The sequence below is a fragment of the Cynocephalus volans genome, chromosome 2, assembly GCF_027409185.1.
Source record: "Cynocephalus volans isolate mCynVol1 chromosome 2, mCynVol1.pri, whole genome shotgun sequence".
Lineage (NCBI taxonomy): Eukaryota > Metazoa > Chordata > Mammalia > Dermoptera > Cynocephalidae > Cynocephalus > Cynocephalus volans.
The window spans coordinates 136,380,622-136,402,616 of record NC_084461.1 but is presented as its reverse complement, the minus strand read 5'-3'; the positions used below and the strand labels follow the sequence as shown (position 1 = coordinate 136,402,616).

The 21,995-nt window shown below is 35.7% G+C and overlaps 1 protein-coding gene across 6 annotated transcripts in view; it reads left to right on the top strand.

Moving 5' to 3' along the window:
• Positions 1-21,062, top strand: part of FAM114A2 (family with sequence similarity 114 member A2) — a 32,699-nt gene extending 11,637 nt beyond the window's left edge. For 5 of the 6 annotated variants that reach the window (XM_063085950.1, XM_063085951.1, XM_063085949.1 and 2 more), the window contains exons 9-15: positions 409-532; positions 6,139-6,218; positions 11,911-12,033; positions 12,568-12,707; positions 14,418-14,490; positions 17,523-17,576; positions 19,775-21,062. In XM_063085950.1, the coding sequence (XP_062942020.1) occupies positions 409-532; positions 6,139-6,218; positions 11,911-12,033; positions 12,568-12,707; positions 14,418-14,490; positions 17,523-17,576; positions 19,775-19,909 (729 nt within the window). In that variant the 3' untranslated portion in view covers positions 19,910-21,062. The remainder of the gene's footprint in view (positions 1-408; positions 533-6,138; positions 6,219-11,910; positions 12,034-12,567; positions 12,708-14,417; positions 14,491-17,522; positions 17,577-19,774) is intronic. The other variant, XM_063085953.1, reaches the window with a different exon arrangement.
• Positions 21,063-21,995: the final 933 nt, after the last annotated feature.

The window sequence follows — 21,995 nt, the reverse complement described above, 5'->3', positions numbered from 1 at the left end:
TTTTTTTTTTTTAAGTGGGTAGCCAGTACAGGGATCTGAACCTTTGACCTTGGTGTTATTAGCACCATGGTCTAACCAGCTAAACTAATTGTCCAGCTTTTCCCCATGATTGCTTAGCCGTTGTTACACACTAATAATTTCCAGACATTTCTGGTTTGTATTATTTTTGGAAGTAAAAATTCTCCTTGCCTTTCTGTAATAACTGGCCTTTGTATTAAGATCCTTAAGTAATAGTTTGTGTTGGCTGATGAGCTCATAATTTTGACTTAAATGTGATTTAAAGCCTCTTCAATTGAGAATGTATTTCTTTTCTTTCAAACTCCCACAACTTTTTATTATTATCTTATTTTATTTTTTTTTATTTTATTTTATTATTTTATTATTATATTATTTTATTATTATCTTCAGGTGAAATCTATCCTTAATTCTCTGAGTGGAGAAGAATTAGAGACTCTAAAACTTGAATTAGAGGAACTCAAGGAAGCTTTTTCCCTGGGTGAGCTTTGTGAGGAAGAGGAAGAAGAGAAAGAAGGTACTATGAATATTCAGTGTCTGAGTGGGAAGGATGCAGTGTGTTTGTATGCAGTGCATTGCCCTTGAGATAAATTATTTGCTCTCTAATTATACTAGCCTAATTTTACTTTTTTCAGTGAGAATTTTTATGCATAGTTCTCTGCAGCCTTGCCTCTGACTAGACATTGATGTGGGCAGTCAGCCTGTGCCTATGTCTTCCCACTTCTTCCCTGCCAAACTTTTTGTAGCTTTTCTAAGCCTAATCTTGCAACTCACATTTCTGCCTGTTTTTGCAGTTAGGGAGCTGCTTTTTGTCAGATTCTTGCCTCAGTTTGACTTTTCTTCCCTGTGAACTTTTATATCCCTGGATACTTCATCCATGCCTCTCTGACTCCTGTGGTTCCTGACCCTATCTTGAATTGAGGCATGCAGGGTGGCTGTTACCCAAAATGTGGGCGATAGTTTATCTTTTTAATTTTCAAAAGTTCCTTTATTCTATATTTTAATATCTGCATCTCTCAGGAAATGTAAATGTGCAAACTACTCATTTTTGCAGAATTGTCAGGAAATGAGGTGTTTTACATAAAGCATAATTTTTGGACAACCGAATTTTAAGCTCGAAGTGTTGTTTTATTTTAACATTTTAGCTGGAAACATTTCTAAGATATATACTAACTGGACATTTTAAAAAGTACATTTTAATTAATACAATTTTGCCTTTCTTAATGAAACAATCAGTTATAAAGATTAAAAATGAATAGAAAAATTTCCTCAGGCTTCATCAAGACATATAGGGCCAATCACCCATGTGGTAGATTAAATCAGTGGTTCACAAAGTGTGGTCTGCAGACCCTGAGTCCTCAAGACCCTTTCAAGGAGTCCTTGAATCAAAACTCTGCGTAATAATACCAAGGTGTTATTTATATTTTTTAAATTAATTTTCTTTCTTTTTTTCTTTTTTTTTTTTTTTTACTGTTTTAACATTTGCACTAATGGTGAAAAGCAATGATGGGTAAAATTGCTGGTATGTTAACATAGATTAAGACAGTAGCACCAAAATATACTAGTATCATTGTATTTACACTGCCATGTACTCACAGTAAAAAAAAAAAAAGAAAAAAAGTACCAGTTTAATTTAACCTTGTCCTTGATGAAGCAGTAAAAATTATTATTTTATTAAATCTTGACCTTTGAGTATACTTCTTTTTAATATTCTGTTTGAAGTATACTAAAGTATGATGGTTGTCTCAAGGAAAAGCACTTGTTTTATTGGACTTGTGAGCTGAACTGCTTACTTTTTTTCATGGAACACCATTTTTACCTAAAAGGATAACTTTTAAAGACTATTCAGACCAGGATATTTGGTATACGTATTCTTGAAAATGAAATGAGCCTTTACTGCAAGGAAAACAACTAACTGTATTTGTGACTAATGATAAAAATTCAAACTAACTGAAAGTAAGAATTTTGTAAAATACATTTGCTACTATGATGAGCTTGGCACCTTTCCAGTGCTTACAGATTTTTCTGTTGAAATCCGTGGTTATAATAACAAATAAGATCATTTTTGGGTATTTTACAGTGAAATGTGTCAGCATTTGGAAGATCTGCATAACTCAGAGAACCAATATTTTCCAAATGACTAATGCAGGATGTTATAAAATTATGCATGGGCAAAAGATAGACTAATGGATTTTAATTTAATGTAACAGTACAAAATTTTATGATATGCGTTTAGGTTTACTGCAATATAGTTAATTGCAGCTAACCTCTAACAAATGACCACTTGTTGAATTTTGATGTAGTATTAAACAGTATCCACAATTATCTGAAAAAACTATTAAAATATTTCTTCCCTTTTCAACTATGTGTCTTTGTAAGCAATGAGTTTACTCATGTACTTAAACAAAGCCGTATATCACAACAAACTGCATGCCAAAATAGATAAGAGAATCCAGCTATCTTCTCTTGAGCTAGAATTAAAGAGATTTAACAAAGATGTAAAACGATGGCACTGTTCTCATTAAAATTTTTCTTTTTTGGAAAATATAGTTATTTTTCTTAAAAAGTATGCTGTTTATGTTAACAAGCAGGGTATTTATTATTGTTTTTAATGATTATTAATTAATACTTTAAACATTTCAGTTTTAATTTTTAACATAAATATTTATATATATCAATATCTACCTATTGATAACTTACATAAAACAAGCTCTTTGGGATTTTCAAAAAGTTTTAGGAATATAAAGAGGTCCTGAAACCATAATATTTGAGAACTGCTTGATTAAATTATCCTAAACTTCAGTGCTTTTAAAAGTCTCCTATTACTTTTTAGAATTGCAAATCTTTATTTTCATTTGTGTGTTAATCTGTCCATCTTTTACTTCTCTTCACTATCACTAAGCTTGCTTCCCTGAATCTCATTTGGTTTTCTATTTCTAATCTACTGTGGGTAGGAAACCACATAACTAATCTTATTCCAGTTGTCTATTAAGAGCAAGGAGCTCTGAGTGAGGGTCTTAGGGTCTTTCCTGTGAGAGAAGGTTGTAAAGTTGAGTGTGTGGATTCTGCACAGATAAGGGACTTTTTCTTATTTTGTTTCCATTTGTGTTCTGCATTGTGTTCTAATAAGTCAGACTGGTTGGTTATATAACATCTCACTAAATGATATCTTATTCTATGTAAAGGTACTGATCATGATTAGAATGGTTCTTGAACATAAGTTTTTAAAGTTTTAAATAAAGCTTTAAATAAAGCTTTTAAAGCTCTTGAATAAAAGGTTTTAAAGCATCCTGAGGTATTGAGAAGCCATTATAGCATGATGAATAAAAGAATAGGTTTGGAAATTAGACCTGGCTTCAAAATCAAGATCTGCCATTTACTAAGCTGTGCAACTTTGGGAAGTTACTTAATATTGAGCTTCTGTTTCCTCATCAGTAAGAAGAGTATGCAAATTCCTTTCAGGTTGTTATAAGGACTTAATAAAATATTTAATGTGTGGCACACAGTAAGCATTCAATAAGAATCCACATTTTAAAAGTTTCCCTTAGCAGGAAATCTATAAATTAATTTTGATTTGCTTAGGTTTCTCCATTGTTATTAATCAAGCCCTGGTGTGACAATCCCCAGTTATTTATAAACTTAATTTATTTGTACATGGTGCCATTAACAGTATTTTTGAACATCTGGCTTTGCATAGAATCAGAAATACTGATCTTTAAGTACCATTCAGAGGACTCCTAGGACTTTCTAAACAGATGGATTTGTGTTTATGGTATTTTTTCCCCGTACCTGTTCATCAGAGATTGAAAAGATCGCAGTTGATTTCCCCTACCTCCTACCCTGTCCCAACCCGTCCTCAGTGATTTTGGTTGAGAATGCAACAGTGACCTTGGTATTTAGTTATATCTTGGTGAAGCTGTTTTTAAAAAAAAAAAAAAAAAAATTAAAAAACTTGGTTGTAGCAGAGGGGAGAGAAAACCGTAGATCCTGGTTCTGGTGATGTTCATTTATCTGTCTGGTTATTTTCTTTTTCTATCAGCATCCATAGCCTTTGCCCCTCTGTCTTACACACCTGATCCTTTTACTTTCAGGTGTCTTTGTGCTTGGCAAGACTCCTTTCTCTCTCCAGAGTCTCTCCAAAGCACTAGCCCTGTCTCCTTTCCATGCTTATATACTTGTATTTTAATGTAACAACTACTTTTTATACTCAGTTCTGGGAGAGTATGTGACAGTGATCTCCAAACATTTTTTGATCACAGCCCTTAGCGGTAAAAGTTTTTTGAGCACTCAGATGTAATATATGGATATTTGAGTGTTTTTAAATTATATACATGTATTGCCATATAATATATTATTTACATTCTAAAATATACCTAAAATAGAATTTTTTATAGAATGAGATAAATCTCTGTAAATAAAAGGTCCGTTATTTTTTCCTGCACTTCAGTGGATTATTTTGTGAACCTCTTCAGGTTCATGCATCCGACTATGGATTCACATTCATCCCTTGTGCCAAAATAATTTAGAGTTTAGTTGGGAAAACAAATTGCCTACCTAAGAGTGAAGTTATAGATTTTAGGTAGTAGGATATTATTAGGAGTTGTTTAGATGAATTATGTAGGTCAGAGTTGTATCAGTTAGTGAGATCAGCTTTTCCCAAACCATATTATACCTGAGATCACTAAACCATTTGATTTCTGTGCCTTGAACACCAAGAGAGAGGAACACAAAGATAGTGGATGGACAGAGAAGAGCCAAGATGGGTTTTTTTTTTCCCTCCTGGGAATTTGGGGGAGGATACCAGGTATGAAGCAGTAATAATTTGCCCTGGTAAACCATGGACTGGTGAATTTCTCTCTCTCTCTTTTTTTTTTTTTGGTTGCTGGCCGGTATGGGGATCCAAACCCGTGATCTTGGTGTTGTAAGGCTGTGCTCTAACCAACTGAGCTAACTGGCCAGCCCTTGGACTGGTGAATTAAGAAATACTTGTATAGATTGTAAGTGCAAGAAGATTTCTGTGTACAAGAGTTCTCCTCTGCATTCCATGTTGCAGAAAAGCCTTGGCTGGGCCTCAAAGAGGGGAATGGATAGGATTTAGATGAGTGGAGAGGGGAAGTGCATTTCCTGCCATTCGTTTGGATGTGTTGTTTTGATCTTGACTCACACATTTGCTTGTATGTCTCAGGTATTGGTGGTCTGTGTTCCTCATCATCTCTCACCAGGCTGACTAGCAGCTTCTTCACCATCCTTCCAACACCCTGGAATCCCTTTTTCTTCTCCTTTCTTCTTATCCAGCATTATCTCTTACCTGGGTCTTGGATTATTGCCTCTGCCTTTTTGTCTCCCTTCCTCCCCTTGTAATCCATTCTCCGCTCAGAAGCCAAAGTGATATTTCTAAAACTTAAATATGATAATTTCTATCTCTGTTTAAAATCATTCAGTGGTTCCTCATTCAGTTTATAGTTTGAATTCCTCGCTATGGTTTATAAGGCCCTTTATTTGGATTTTAGTCACCTTTCTAGCTTCATTTCACCCCTCTTCTCCCCCTTACGTAGACACTATCAACCATATTAAACTTCTTGCCATGCTTTCTTTCTTTCACTTCTGGATATTTGCACTTGTTTTCTCTGCCTGAAACTCTTCCTGTTCTTGTGGCTAACTTGTGCTCAGTTTTCAGTCTTAACTTAAATTCTGCTTCCTTGGAAGCACATGCACAGAACCTGCTTAGCACTCTGCCTTCACCACTTCTCCATTCATGCTTCTGGGATGTAATACAAAGAGCTCAGGATTTGGACTGGGATGGGGAGGGCCAAGGTTTGACTCCTAACCTTTGCTGTGAAATCTTGGGGAAATCACGTAACCTCTTCAAGCCCTCATTTTTTCATCTCTACAGTGGGATAATGGCATTTTTTACAAGCCCATTGAAAGCATTCATTGATATAATATACATAAAAGGATTCTGTAAGCACTGAGGCACCATGCTCATCTAAAGTGCTGCTGCTGCTGCTGTTAGTTATTACTACTACTACTGCTGCTACTGCCACTCTTCTCCCTCCTCGCCCCCCTCCTCATGATTCTGAGCAGGCTTTCTGGAGTGTTTTATATGTTCTATATGTTTTATAGGGGATGAAGATTTCACCAAAGAGATAACAGAGCTGTTTTCACAGCTGCATGTCTCCTCCAAGCCAGAGAAACTTGCCAGGGTAAGTTGTTATGTCTTGGTGATTTCACTATTTTACTTGTAAGAATTTAGTGGATAAAGAGCTTAAGATTTTAAATTGCTGGCAGGGATGTCACCAAAATTGAGGGTATATTCATTTGGGGTTTGCCTAATGTTTTCCCATGATTAAAATCGGGTTATGCATTTATGGCCAAAATACTCCATAAGTGATGATATGTCCTGCCCATCTGAAGGCACATGATGTCCATCTGCCCCTTATTGGTGATGTGTTGTCTGATTTTTCTCATTATGTTATGATTTATTTTCCTATGCCACTAATAAGCTTTCTGTGGGGAGACACTGTAAGACCATACAGATATCCTACTCCTTGTCATAATTTCTCTCCTAAATTTAGCATCTATTCATGATTCTTGTCCTACCAATATTTACTGTAAAGGTTGCAGAATGATGGTTTTTTCCAGCCTCAGCACTATTCCCTCTACACTTACCAGTCGGTTCTCAGCATTCTACTGTAGTCAAGAGCTCTCCCTTCTCCCACATTTTGTTCTTTCTTTGTATATTTGTCGTCAGTATGGTTTAATGGATTTCTCCTTTTTCCCTGTTGGTTTGTAATTCATCACTGTCCTTAATTATTTTGATGTTCAAATTGTCCTTTAAGCTGGCTCACGTGTGACATGCCACCATCATTTTGGGGGTACTTTATTTTCTGTCATAACATATCTTCTATGCCCCAGACCTGGAGTCAGCAATTTCTTCAAGAAGTTGTGGTTCCTTTTTAGTATTACAGAACAAGACTTGAGTACTTGCTGGTGGAGTGTCTTTGCTCCTAGGCCCTTTCTGTAGAGCTAGGACGTATACTCAGGTACACATACACACGTGTGTGTAACATATATATAGATAACATAAATACATGCATACGCATATATATACATGAATGTGTATATATATGTAGGTGCATAATATGCGTACATGTACACATATACATATTTTAGAAATTATGAGTTCACACTCATAACTTCAATTTTAATCCATCTCTGTTGGTTTCTTCCTTGCCTTTCCCTTTTACACATTTGTGTCTATCTCCCATCTTCCACAGTAGGAACCTTGCCTCCCAACAACATTAGCACATTTCCTTGATTACATAATGCATCTGAAATAGTTTCATTGCTTTGCCTTTAATGCTGTAAAAGGAATTTATGGTTTATTTGCTGTCTCTCTATGTTAATTTAATTTAATTTTTGAATATGTAGAGTATTAACATGCTTCCAAAAGTCCAAACTGTACAAAAAATATACTCAAAGTAAGTGTCACTCCTTCCCAATTCCTTTCCATTCATTTTCCTCTCTCCTTTTATGTATTAAACTTTCTTGTTTTCTCGCTTATCCCTCCTATATTTCTTTTAGTAAAGATAAGCAAATATATTTTATCTCCTTCTTACAGAAAAGTTAGCATACTACAGAACTATGGAAGGGTACTTCAGAAAGTCCTTGGAAAGATGGAATTAAAAGATGATATGAATCTTTGAAGACCCCTCATATATGTTCTTTACCACTCTGCTTTTTTCACTTAACCTGTGCATATATATTTTCATAAATTTATCATAGAGGCTTTTTAATGCATGTATATTACCTCCCACCCGAAATCTTAAGTTTCTTATAGGCGTAATTGCATAATTGTCTGTGCATAATTGGTCCTCAAAATCCCAGCTCTTCTATCTCTTACTTTCTGTGTGGCCTTGAGCAAGTTGCTTAACCTCTCTGTGCCTCTGTTCCTCTATGTGTGAGGTGGGAATAATGTACGGCTCCTGTGAGGATTAAATGCATTCATTCACACAAAGATCTTACAAAGTAGGCTGGCCAGTTAGCTCAGCTGGTTAGAGCAGTGTTGCTAACACCAAGGTTAAGGGTTTAGATCCCCATACTGGCCAGCCACCAAAAAAAAAAAAGCCAAAGTGCCTGGCTCATGGTAAATAAATGATCATTGTTGATGGCCCCATAGAAGTTAACCTGATGTTTTGTACATTCAGGTGTTCAGTAAATATGCATATGTTCAATAAGCCTTTATTATTCGAGGTAATTTGCTAAGTGCTAGGGAAATAATAGTGAAAAGGACATAGTTTCCATGCTAAAGGAGGTCACATTAATAAATATTTTTAATAGACCAGTAACTTCTTATATGTCTGGTAGTTCTAGCCATACTCTGAAAGCAGTCTTCAGATTGTTTAAACTTTAGGCATTAAGAATTAAGATGTAGAATGGCTAAGGATCAAGGCCTAACCACTGATCCTAAAGGACTCATATGGGAGGCTGTGTGATGCTAGGGGAAAGAGCACTGAAGTAAAGAGTCTGGGAATAAGATTCTGTGGCCAGTATGGGTTCTGAACCTTGATTCTTATTCTGATACACACATGTAGTATAACCTTGGGCAAATCCCATTCCTTCTCCAGGCCTCATTATTTTTTATCTGAAAGAAAAATAAGCTAAGCTCAAAAGTGCTTTTAATTTCTAAGTCTCCAGATTTCACCAATGGCAAGTTGCAGACTGAATCGTGGGGGTGGGTGACATTAATAATTTTAGAAAGCAATAATTACCTTGAGTTGGCAGAGTAGTTCATGATGACTTCACTTAATGTATTATTACAAGAGAGGTTACTTTGGGTATGCACTATGCCTACTAAAATATCTCCTTCAAGTATATTAAATTTATGTTTTAATAAATAAAAAGTTTTCTTTTATGTGGCCTTATCACTCTCCATTTTTCTTTCTTTTTTATTTTTTTTATTTATTTTACTTTTTTTGATGCTGGCAGGTAAGGGGATCCAAACCCTTGACCTTGGTGTTTTAACACCACACTCTTAAAAAACTGAGCTAATCAGCCAGCTGTCTTTCTTTTTTAATCTCAAATCAATCAATCCCTGTTTTTTTTCTCTCATTTTATCTCTTCAAATAAATTGCCATTTCACATGCTGTTTGGACTGTTAGTCAACTGTTAGCGTTCTTTCCAGTCTCATCTCTCATTTTTCTCTTCTATAAGTATTACCAATCCTATCCTGCTCCCCCATCCTCTATATTCTTCCCATGCTGGCTTTTGTTCCTCAAATACACCAAGCTCATTTCCTTGTGCTTACAACTCTCCTTGTCTAAATATTTGTATGGTTATCTCCTTGTTGTCCTTCAGATTTTAGCTTACATATCTCCTCACAGACCCTTCTTGACCACCCAGACTCAAGCTGTCCTCTACCTACCCAGTCCATACTTTCCATCATCCCATTTTATTTTCTTCACAGGTGTGTTCGTTTGCTTGTTGATTGTCTTTCCTCACTAGAATAGAGAAGGCCCCCAGTTTGTATTGTTTACCACTGAAACCCCAGCACCTAGCACAGTATACAGTACATATTTACAATAAATGCATTAATTCATAAATGCCCATAGCCTATAGTCAGGTCTTACTAGATATCTCACAGTTTGCTCAACACACTTTGTATTTTCCTCCTTTCAATACTTTATATAGTTCATTTTGTTTGTTTTTTTGTTAATTTGAGAGGTTAATATTTAAGTAAGATCAGAGCTGGATTGTTCTGAAGACTTTTTGTGGGATAGAGGTAGCCCCATCTAAACCATATGAACTGAGAAGAGGAGATATGAATGCTGGCCAGGTAGAAACAGTAGGTGTTCTCTACAATGTGCCAGACACTGGGTGTGCAAAGCCAATTAAAACACTCTACAGCTATCCTATAATACGTAGTTTAGTTTGGAAACAGATGCATAGTTAAATTCAGTATATTTTGGTAAGTTCTAAATTTAAGAGGTGGCCAGTAAATTTGGTAAGTATGAAATTTAAGTTACCTGGAGGAGACAATGTCTGGGTGGATTATTAAAGAACAGACACAGTATTGGTCATTATTACCAGGCCATTAAGTGGAAAGTGTTAAGAGATGAGGCTGGAGAAGTACGCAGGGTGTAGGTCATGGAGACTTGTTACATCATGTGAAGGAGCATGATCTAGTTGATGAGGAGCCATTGAAGGAAAGAGAAATGGTCAGCTCTGAGCTTGACACTGAGCACTGGTAACATTATGAAAGAAGGATTTAAGGTGAGTCAGATCAGAAGCAGGGAGACCAGTCATGAAGTGGCTCTGAACTCAAGAGGTAATACCAGGGAGGAAGAAGAGGGGTAGGAAGAGGAAGACGACTTGGGTAAAATCAGAGCATATTGGTATTGAGTGGAGAGGAAAAAATCTAAGATGGGTTTTTTATTTTAGTTCAAGTGACTGCTATGTGATAGCATCTCTACAACTCTGGGAGACAAAAGAGGATGAAAACTTTGGGGGTAGCAATAGAAATATGAGTTCAAATTTTTTACATGTTCTGTGTGCAGTACCTGCAGAATGTCATGGTACATGTGTCCAGCAGGCATCTGGAATAAGTTGTTTTTAGGAGATGTCAGGGCTAGAAACAAGGATCTAAGTCAGCAGCAAGGCTGGGATAGGTTAAAAATCACTGGAATAGGATGGATGGAGGTGCTCAAGGAGAGGGAGTAAGGTGAGACAAGTGGAGAGTCAAGGCTAGAACTCCAAATAATACTGATGTTTGAGGGACTGGCCAAGTAGAACCAATACATACAAGAGGTTGAGGAGGAATGATCATAAAGGTAGGGAGAGAACCAGAAGATAGTTGTGTTACAAAAGCCAAAGAAAACTAGAAACAACCCAAAGGTTCTTTATTGGGACAATGGATGAATTATGGTGTGTCTATAAAATTAAATACAGCAGTTCTCCCTTATCCATGAGGGATACGTTCCAAGACCCCCAGAGGATGCCTGAAACTGTAAATAGTCCTGAACTGTATACATTATGTTTTTCAATTTGGTAACCAAGAGGGCTACTAAGTGACTAACAGGTGGGTAGTATATACAACATGGATACCTGGACAAAGACATGATTCATGGCCCGAGTGGGATGGTGTGAGATTTCTTCACACTACTCAGGATGGTGTGCAATTTAAAACTTATGAATTGTTTATATCTGGAATTTTCCATTTAATATTTTTATACCACAGTTGACTGCAGGTAACGCAAGCTATGGGAAGTGAAATCGTGGATAAGGGGAACTACTGTACTACACAATAATTAATAAAAATGAACTACTAATACATGAAACAACAGGATAAATCTAACAGATGGTATGTTGTGTGTAAGAAGCCAGACACAAATTAGAATGAATGTATGGTTCCATTTTTATGGATTTTAAGAACAGATAAAATTAATTTATACTGAACAAAAGAGTGATTGTCTTTGGGCAGGAGGAGGGTGACGTGGTTTGAGCAGTATTAATTAGGAAGGGGCCTGAAGGGACCTTCTGGGGGTGATGGGGATGTTCTATATTTTGATCTGGGTCATAGTTTCAGCATATACACATGTAAACATTTCTTGAGTTGTACTCTAGATATTTGTGCCCTTCACTTTATGTAAGTTGTACCTCTTTTTTTTTTTTTTTTTAAAGCCAAAGGATTAGAGAATTTCAAAAAGGAATGTGTGGTCAGCAGTGTTAAGGACTATTGAGAGGGTCTAGTAGGATAAGGACTGAAAAACTAGATGGTATGTTAAGGTGAGAACAAGAACATGACTTCCAGGATGAAAATGTGTTCCTGGTAGGTATACAGTAATCTTGGTGAGTTGAATTGAATTGTTGATGGACAATAATCTTTTTTTTATTTAGGCAAGAAATACTGCCTATGAATGGATTAGGACATCTCTGACCAAGCCATTAGCAGAGAAAGGAGGAGGAGAAAAACAGTTGGAAGCAGAAAATACAGAGCAAGCCAATAAAAATTCAATAGAGGTAGCCAAAGCAACTAAAGCTTTTATCTTCTTCTTCTTTTTTTTTTTTAATAGATTTGAGATGTGAGTGTCATAGGGACCCAGGCTCCTTCTATTTTGTTTCACTACTATCCATAATTTCAACCTTGTGATCCAAGATTGCAGTATTTTAGATCCAGACTATAAGATTAAAGGAGGAGTAAAGAAAAAGAGAAAGGTTGCACATGTACTGTCTTGAGGAAGGTTCCTAGAAGCTGCCACCAGGCACTTTTTATCTAAATCTTTTGGCAAAAATGTAGTCACATGGTCACACCTGACTTCAGGGGAGCCTTTACTTTTGTAGCTATGAATCCAGCTATAAAATTATATCACTGCCATGGAAGAAGAAGAGAATGTTTATTGAAGGGCAGCTATTAGTCTCTGCTACTTTCAAAATATTGAATCCTTTAGTGTGAGAGAAGCAAGGCAATGTCATTTGCACTCAGGTTAAAAAAAGACCAGTGTTTTGTTTTGTTATGCTTCGTATTGTTATGCTTTGTTTTGTTTTTCCATCCAGGATATCCATGCATTTGCAATCCGGAGTTTAGCGGAAATGACTGCCTGCTCAATTGAACTGTTCCACAAAACAGCAGCGTTGGTTCTGCATGGCCGGAAGCAGGAAGTGACAGCTATAGAAAGGAGCCGAACTCTTTCCCAGTAAGTGTGATGAGTATCCCTCTAAATGATTCAAATTGCTGAGTTTTTTCAGCTTATTTTCTAAGTTTTAGAAACTTTCCGCTCTACAAGTTGCTATTCACATTGCACCAATTCACGTATTAGAGGTTTGTTCATTCTGGGTGTTTTTTCTTTTCATTGAGCCATTAGCCTACATTATAAATCTGCCTTTTCTATTAAACAGCTCATGCTCTGAAAACTATTTCTTCACAGATTGTTAGTCTCAATAGGATTGGAATTTGGTGTACGTGAAAACAGAAAATAGATCTAAGAACTTCAATTCTTAATAATAGTTATTATTTATTGAGTGTTAATTATATGTCAGGCACCATGCTAAGGGATTTACATGTATCATTTCTGCATGTAATCTTAAAAGTAAGTGATTAGTCCAACTTTAAAAATGAGGAAACACAGAAGTTGTTTGCCCAGGTTGTGTGGCTGGGATTTAGACCCAGATCTGACTAAGTTCCAAACCCATCCTTTTCTCTCACCATATTGCCAATTTTGAACAAAAATATTTAAAAAGAGTAGAATGTAGATAATTAGAGGAGGGAAAAAAAAAAAAAAAAAAAAGCCCAGTAGTTTCTAAATAAATCTCCTGATTGAAATAATGAGGATGTTCATTGGGGAAAAAAAAATGTGTGAGGGTATCCAGTGTGTTAGGATTGGGAGGGGCTGTTGATATTCTCCAGACTACCTCTACCTGCAGCATCACTGCCCCTCCATAGCATTCCATGAGCGGGGCTTAGTTTTGCCTTGAAGACCCTTTAAGAGGAGAGACTCAAAACCCTTAAAGCAGCCTGTTCTGTGGAAGTGGCTATTCCTACTGCTTGTAATGTTCTTTGAGATGTAGCTCACTCCCTCACTGAATTCAGGTCTCTACTCAAATGCCACCTTCTCAGAGAGCCCTTTCTTCACCACACAATCTAAAATAGCATCTCTGACCATTCTCTAATCCTTTATTCTGCTTTATTTTCTCAGCTCATATCAGCACCTCATGCATATATATGTATGTGTGTATATGTTTATGTATATTTGTGTATATGCATACATATATATACATGTATATGTGTGTGTATGTGTGTGTATCTATATATATATATCTACTTATATACGAGGGTGATTCAAAAATTTAGTGGAAAAATGGGATTAAAAGATAATATGAATCTTTCCACAAACTTTTCAAAGCACCCTTGTATAAAGACTCCCTCTTAACAGGTAAGTTAGAATTTGTGAAAACTGGGACTTTGCTTATTCATTGATATGTCTCCAGTGTTTAGGTCCATGCCTGCATATAGAAGACTTTAAGTAAACATTTGCTGAATGAATGAATAAATATTTTAACTGTGTTTCTAAATGGAATGTAGGGTCTTTTAAGTACCATATTGTCTCCTTAAAATTATTTTAATTATTTCCTTTGGTTCATCTTGAAAGTATAGTGCTTTCTAGAGGATTTTATAGAAAAATGTTTTTCTAAAGACTGAACCTCTCTTTCTGTAGCATGAATGCCTGCTCCGATGGGTCACCAAATACATTAGGTAGCTGATTTAGGAATATTTACTCTCTTTAAAAGCGTTCTTCTTTCACATTTAGTGCCAGAAGTGATTTATTTTCTTCTGACAGTGTTAAATATAGCTTATTTAAAAAAAGAGAAAAAGAAAAAACTTTCTTGACTTCTCCTTTCTTTCCTAGGATGACAGTTGTGTTGTGTAAAGAGTTGTCCTCTCTATCTAAAGAGTTCACCAGCTGCCTAACAACTGAGGGGGTAAGAATTTATACTAATGTCTATTTTTTTTTCAGCAGCTTTATTTTTTTTAGCACTTTACATACCATAAAATTCACCCACTTCAAGTATACAATTCAAAGGCTTTTAGTATATTTACAGAGTTATGTAACTATTATCATAATCATATTTTAGAACATTTTAATCTCCCCCAAAAACTTGTACCTTTAGCAGTCACTTCTCATTCCTTTTCTCTCCACACTTCCCAGTTCTAAGCAACACTAATTTACTTTCTGTCTCCATAGATTTGCCTATTCTGGATATTTCATATAAATAGCATTATATAATATGTGGTATTTTGTGTCTGGTTCTATTCACTTAGCATAATGTTTTTGAGGCTCATTCACATTATAGCATGTATCAGTACTTTTTATTACCAAATAATATTCTGTTTTATGGATACATATCACATTTTATCTATTCATTAGTTGGTAGACATCTGGATTGTTTCTACTTTTTGGCTGTAATGAATAACGGTGCTCTGAACATGCATGTATGATTTTTTGTGTGAACATGTTTTCATCTCTCTTGAGTAGATACCTAGGAGTTGAATTGCTGAGTCATATGGGTGATGTGGGTCATTAAGGAATGACCAGGGGCCGGCCCCCAGCTCACTTTGGAGAGTGTGGTGTTGATAACACTAAGGCCACGGGTTCAGATCCTATATAGGGATGGCCGGTTAGCTCACTGGATGAGCATGGTGCTGACAACACCAAGTCAAGTGTTAAGATCCCCTTACTGGTCATCTTATTTAAAAAAAAAAAATAAAGGAATGACCAAACTATTTTCCAAAGTGGCTGCTTAATTTTACATTCTTGCCAGCAGTGTATGAGGGTTCCAGTTTCTCCACATGCTCATCAGCACTTGTTACTGTCTTTTTTATTTTAAGTCATCTTGGTGGATATGAAGTGGTGTCTCATTGTGGTTTTGATTTACATTTTCTTTATGGTTAAGGATGTTGAGCGTCTTTTCATGTGCTTGTTGACCATTTGTATAGCTTCTTTGGAGAAATGTCTGTTCAAATATTTGGCCCATTTTTTAAATTGGATTGCTTGTCTTTTTATTATTGACTTGTAGGAGTTCTTTATATTTTCTGGATATAAGTTTCTTAAGATATATGATGTGCATGTATTTTCTTCCAGTCCATAGGTTGTGATTTCACTTTCTTGATAGTGTCCTTTGCACATAAGTTTTAAAATATTGACAAAATTCAGCTTGTCAGTATTCTCTTTTATCATTTGTGCTTTTGGTGTTATATCCGAGAAATCATTCTCTAACCCAAGATCATGATTTACTCCTGTGTTTTCTTCTAAGAGTTTTGTTTTAGCTCTTACATTTATGTCTGTGATCCATTTTGAGTTAATTTTTGTGTGTGGAGTGAGGTAGGTGTCAAGTTTTATTCTTTTGCATGTGGCTCTCTGGTTGTCCCAGCACCATTTATTGGAAAGGCTCTTCTTTCTGCCATTGAATTGTCTTGGTCCCTTTGTCGAAAATCAGTTGACCGCAGATAGATGGGTATATTTCTGGACTCTCGTTTTTGTTCTATTGATCTGTAAATTTATCCTTAAGCCAATACCATATTGTCTTGATTATTGTACCTTTGTAGTAGGTTTTTTTTTTTTTTTTTTTTTTTTTGTTGTTTTTTCATGACCGGCACTCAGCCAATGAGTGCACCGGTCATTCCTATATAGGATCCGAACCCGCGGCGGGAGCGTCGCCATGCTCCCAGCGCAGCACTCTACCGAGTGCGCCACGGGCTCGGCCCTGTAGTAGGTTTTGAATCAGGAAGTGTGAGTCCTCCAATTTTGTTTTTATTTTCAAGATTTTTTGATTATTTGGGGCCCCGTGTGTTTTCATGTGAATTTTAGGATCAGCTTGTGTATATATAATTGATTTTTGCAACTCATTTATTTTCTCTCTTTTTATGAAATCTTTAGTATTCTTTGTGCTGTCCGATCAGGCCTATAATGGAAACGTAGACCTTGGTAAAATAAAAATCCCCCAATTTTGACTCCGGTTTTAAAGAGCAGTTCCTTATTTAGGCTATGGCAACGCTCATATTATGCAGTTGCCACCCAGTGGGAGAACTGCAGTTAAAGCTAAAGGTTTTTTTTTTTTTTTTAATTGGAATTGTAAAAATTTACTGAAGATGTGTGAACTTTGGAATATGATTGAGAAACCAGTAATCATGAGTTAGGATATAAAACCAAGGGCATTTTAAACAAGCAAATAAAAATCACTTTATAGTAAGTATGTCAGTGTCAGTGTGGCAGCAAGTTTTACTGTGGATTCTTACATTTATTTTAGTAAGACCACGCCCAAGTTATATTTTCTTAATTTGAATTTAGATTATTCCTATAAAGAATATCCTCATGATATAGCTTCTCTTTTCTTAGTATTTCCTTTAAAAGAAGAGCTCTGTGTATGAGGCCAAGTCTTTCCACATATTCCATAAAGATACTTTATGCCAGTGAATCAACTATAAGGTGCTAATACATGCAGGTATTAAATTTGCATTATTTCCATGAAGACTTTTCCAAACAGCTCATTGTAAAAACCATTGAGTTTTTTAAGCACATGTTTTATCCGCATGTTTTGTTTTAAAATGGTTTTGAAGTTTTGTGGTCAATGTATCTTTACCGTCCCTTCTTCCAAAATGAGTATACTTTTTAAAGTCAATAATAAACTATAAAGTGGTACACTCTCAATTTGGATAGCACAGAAAGGTATAAAGAGGGAAGCTTAAAGAACTTAAAATTCTACCTTCCAGAGATGACATTTTGCTCTCAGTCCAAACTTTCTTTTTTTGGCAGCTAGCTGGTGTGGGGATCTGAGCCTTTGACCTTGGGTTACCAGCACTGAGCTCTAAGCAACTGAGCTAGTCAGTAAGCCATTCCAAACTTTCTATGCTTATGTTTATGTGTGGGTATGTGCATGTTTCAAAGTGGGATCATAACTCTACTTATTGTTTTTTAATCTGCTGTGCTCAGTAAACACTGTATCCTTTATTCCAGGTCAAAGAAAAGGCAGACGTTCTTAACCCATTAATCACTGCGGTATTTCTAGAGGTTAGTAATTGTTTTCAAGTCCTAATGTATTACGTATTGATTAACTCTTCTTAAGTCTTTAGTTTGTGTTTTTTTTTTTTTTTTTTTTTTTAATCAGATTGGTAGGTTAACCATGTTGATGCAGATATGACCAAAATGGTATATATTTGATGTGTATTCCTTGCCCATTAATTACAAAGCATAAAGTTGAAGCTGTAGGGCAAAGAGCAATGGAAGAAGTGGTAGGCTGTCATTACTTACTACTACTCCTTGACAGCTTAATGGACAATTCTCAGTAATGAAACACCTTATAGAGACCAGCTGGTAAACGTGAAGGACTGAAAATTACAAACACGCAAGCACTGCTACCTAAAGGACTAAGGTTTATGCAGAGATTTGTTATAAAACAAAACAAAAAAACCCCCCATTTTGTCATTCCCATGCCAAGAAATCTTGCTTTGTTTTGCCTATGTTTACCTAATCCCCATCAGTCCATTAGATTTAAGGAGGTCGGTGGTTTAACTCCATAGAAGAGGGGGTGCAAGAGGATGCCATGATCTGAATCTGTTACCTCCTTCCATGATGCATTCTGGATTCCATGTTTTAAGAACTCTGTCTTGTAAATGAATTGTGCAGACAATTTAGACTTTTGATGATCTGTTAGAAACATGTTTATGTAAATCAGGGAGAGAAAGTAAATGTATTTGATAAATAGGTTTTAAATATAAATTAAGTTTTTTTTTTTTTTGACTACTGGAATATTAATTCTCTAGTTTAAAATTCTTTTAAAATTACCATCAAGGAAGTGATTTTAATTCCTTAACTGCACAGTTTTCCATAAATAGTCAGGGAAACTCTTGATCATTTAAACAATTATTTATTTTTATTGAAATATAATTGATTGTATATATCTGTGGGGTATAGCGTTGAATATCAATACCTGTGTACAATACATGATGCTCAAATCAGGATAATTAGTATATTCATAATTACACAGTGTAATCAATTTTTGTGGCCCTTTACTAGCTTCTCACTTTTTTAAAATATAAGTTTGTGATTTAGTAGATGACAGAGTGGTATAGTTGAAAGAACTTTGCAAACCAGGAGCCAGGTCATGTCCTGAATCTTCCCTAATTTGCTTTATGACCGTGGACCTGGCATTTACCTTCTTGGCAGACTCATTTTCATGTGCAAAATAAGAGATTTAACTAGATGATATCTGAGGTCTCTTTTGGCTGGAAAATTTGGTAGCAAATGTAACACTGAAGTTCAAATAAGTATTTGCCACTGATAAATTCAAAAAAGGTAATCTCATGTGATATGGGTTTCCTGTTGCTATTTTGAGTTGTTCTTGCTTACAGATTTGAAACACTCTTGTCCTTGAAATTATATATTTTTATCTTAATATAATGAATTCTCTCTTGTTATTCTTCTGGAATGTGAGAACTTGTCAGATATAAATGAGGTCTGGCAAACTCTGAGCATAATGATTCCAGAACACTTCTCATAAATATGTCTGTAGTGAGAGATAGAAATATATTTATACTGTGTCACTTTTTATCTATCTATCTATCTATCTATCTATCTATCTATCTATCTATCTATCTATCTATCTATCTATCTATCTATCTATTTGTTTATTTATTGCTGGCCAGTACAGGGATCAAACCCTAGACCTTGGTGTTATTCGTACCATACTCTAACCAATTCAGCTAATCAGCTAGCTTGTCATCTTTGGAAGCACCGGTTTTTGTTTATGTTTGTGAGCAGCTGTCTCATGTTCACTGACTGCATTGAGTCTATGGGAGAAGAGCTATCACTATGGACTGGAAATGCTATAGGTGCAGAATTCATAGCCTTTTGAATCCTTCTTTCAGTAATTGACTTCAGTACTATGACAGAATCTACCCACTCAAGGAATACAGAAGCTTTGAATGTCAAGTTTGACGTTGTTGCCAAAGAACAACTACCATTTCTGGTGGTAATGTTGGACACAAATGCTTAAATTCTCTTTTGGTGCTGTTGTATCATCTTAAGAGCTAGGTTCTTCTTCTCTGTATAATAAAGTTTACCCAAAAGGCCAAGTATGTGTTCTTATTTGCCAGGCTGGGCATTCAGTTAGATTGCAAAAATTAATATGTTCTTTTGTTGTTTTACAGTATATTTTCTTGTTTAAGTGACTGATATTTTCTTTTTCTTGTTTTTTCCATTCCTGGCAGGCGTCAAACAGTGCTTCCTACATTCAGGATGCTTTTCAGCTACTCTTACCTGTGCTAGAGATCTCTCTCATTGAGAACAAGGCTGAATCACCCAGACATGAGTTGCAGGGCGAGAAGCCTCTGTCAGAACATTGAAGAACAGAGAAATGTCACTTTTTCCCTGGGTACTTCTGCAGAAAAGAAGAAGGATTATTTTAGTATATAAAAAGTTAGGCATGAGAGAAGTTTTAAAAAGGAAGTTTGTTACCTTTACCAGGTCCTCACACTTTTTCCCAGTTGTTATAAATAATAAATTATTTGAAAAGAAACTTTTGTAGAAAGTCCAAGAATAATAGCTCTAGATAAAGGTTAGTGTGACACTTAGGCAAAAATGTTGGCTTTATTATGTCTTTCTTTGACATGTTGTAAAATATTAACAGTTCTGTCTTGGATATAATTGGTTGTTAAGCAAGAGAAAAAGAACTTAGTTTAGTATTCTAGAATTCACAGCATGCTTGGTCTATTAATGCCATGTACTTTCTCCTTTCTAGAATGAAATCTGTGGCTTTAAGAAAACTAAGCCTATATAAACTCTGTGATGATTACCCTTTATCAAATGAATTCTTGGAAATGGTTAGGAAGTTTTATCTGCTCTTTAATTCTCAGTAGATACTTGGAATTGAGCAGAATATTACACTTGTAGCCACATAAATTAGCTATGACAAAGTGCCCTTTGGCTTCAAATTGCTCCCCCACACCAGGATGACAAGCTTCACGTTGTATCTGAGCCTTCTTCAACTGGGTTCAAGACCAATAAGTGCAATGTAGAAAGACAGTTTTATGTCTGCAGATGTTCTGAGTCTCTCCATGATGTTTTTTCATGTGTACCCCATGTGCAGGGTAAATTTTTTAGCAGTCAACTCCAAAGGAATGTTCAAGCTCTTTTAGTAATGGGGGTTTTGTTTGTTCCACTTCAATATTGTTGAAGTGGACTGTAACATAGAAATGGTGTTCATTTATAATAGGATTTAACCTTTAAGACACAATATGTTTTTTCCTCATTCTTTTTGTTTCAATGTATTCTTTAGCATGTTTTAAAATATAACTCTTATGCTCCAGATCTCAAGCCTTCTCTTGCTCTCTTCAACAATTTAAGAGACTATTAAGGTATCATCTTCCTAAAAGCTATTTTGGTATCCACTCTTTTTTAAAAAGTTCTCCAACTTTGTGGTATTTAATGATTCAGGTAACTTTTGCGAGCTCTGCCCCTCATCTTCTAAAACCTTTAAAATAAAATGTAACAATCGTGTCAGTTGATCCTTTCATTTACTTTTTCTAAACATGAGCCCCAGTGTCTTTCTCACACCAAAAAAATAGCAAAGGGAAGCTATAGCATAGATTGATATCGAGACTCTTTCTATGTAATCTTCTAACTTGGGGTAAGGGACAATTTGTAAGCAAGAGGAAAATAAATAAATGTGAACAAAAAAGCTATACCAACAGCACTAAAGTGTTACTGTGCTTATATCCTGTTTTAATATGACCAGAAAGTTTCAAATATTTCTTTTTAGAGACAAAAATGTCACCCTTCCCAACTTGAATAATTCTGAAATCTCAGAAAAACAGTTGCCTTGTAAATAAAGCTGGTGTCCCCAGTTCTGAATTGTTGCCACAGGCTCAGTTGCTGGGTGTGAACACCCTTGCTCCTTGAGCAAAGTTTAGAAACTGGACACGTTACCTGTTAAGCCTTTTGTGCAAAAGTAGTTTGGCAGCTTTTACTCTTTAATCTACAAACATCTCTAAGGCTTTTCTATCAAGTGGGGTGTAGATACAGGGGAGACAGCAGTGCCTCTTGTTATGTGCTTATCCAGATTTCAGCTCTGAATTTGGCTAGATTTAGATTAGGCCTCACAGAAGGTGGATGTGACTCACCATCTCTTTTTTCCTCCACATCTCCCCCATGAGCTTTTCCCACCCATCCAAATGTTTTTTTTAATGGAGTTGGGGACCACTAGTGAAATGATGAAAGGACCAAATCTGAGTAACGATTGCTTACCCTCGACATAGAATGTAATGAAAAATAATTAAAGTTCCTTGATTCTGTGGAGATAGAGAAATAACCACATAAACATTCATTGACAGGTGGCTAGGTAAATTCACGGATCACTTTGAAACCTATTGGATTATGGTGATGTGTTTTGGAAGGTATGTGCTTCATTATTCCATTTGAGGTGGGTACACA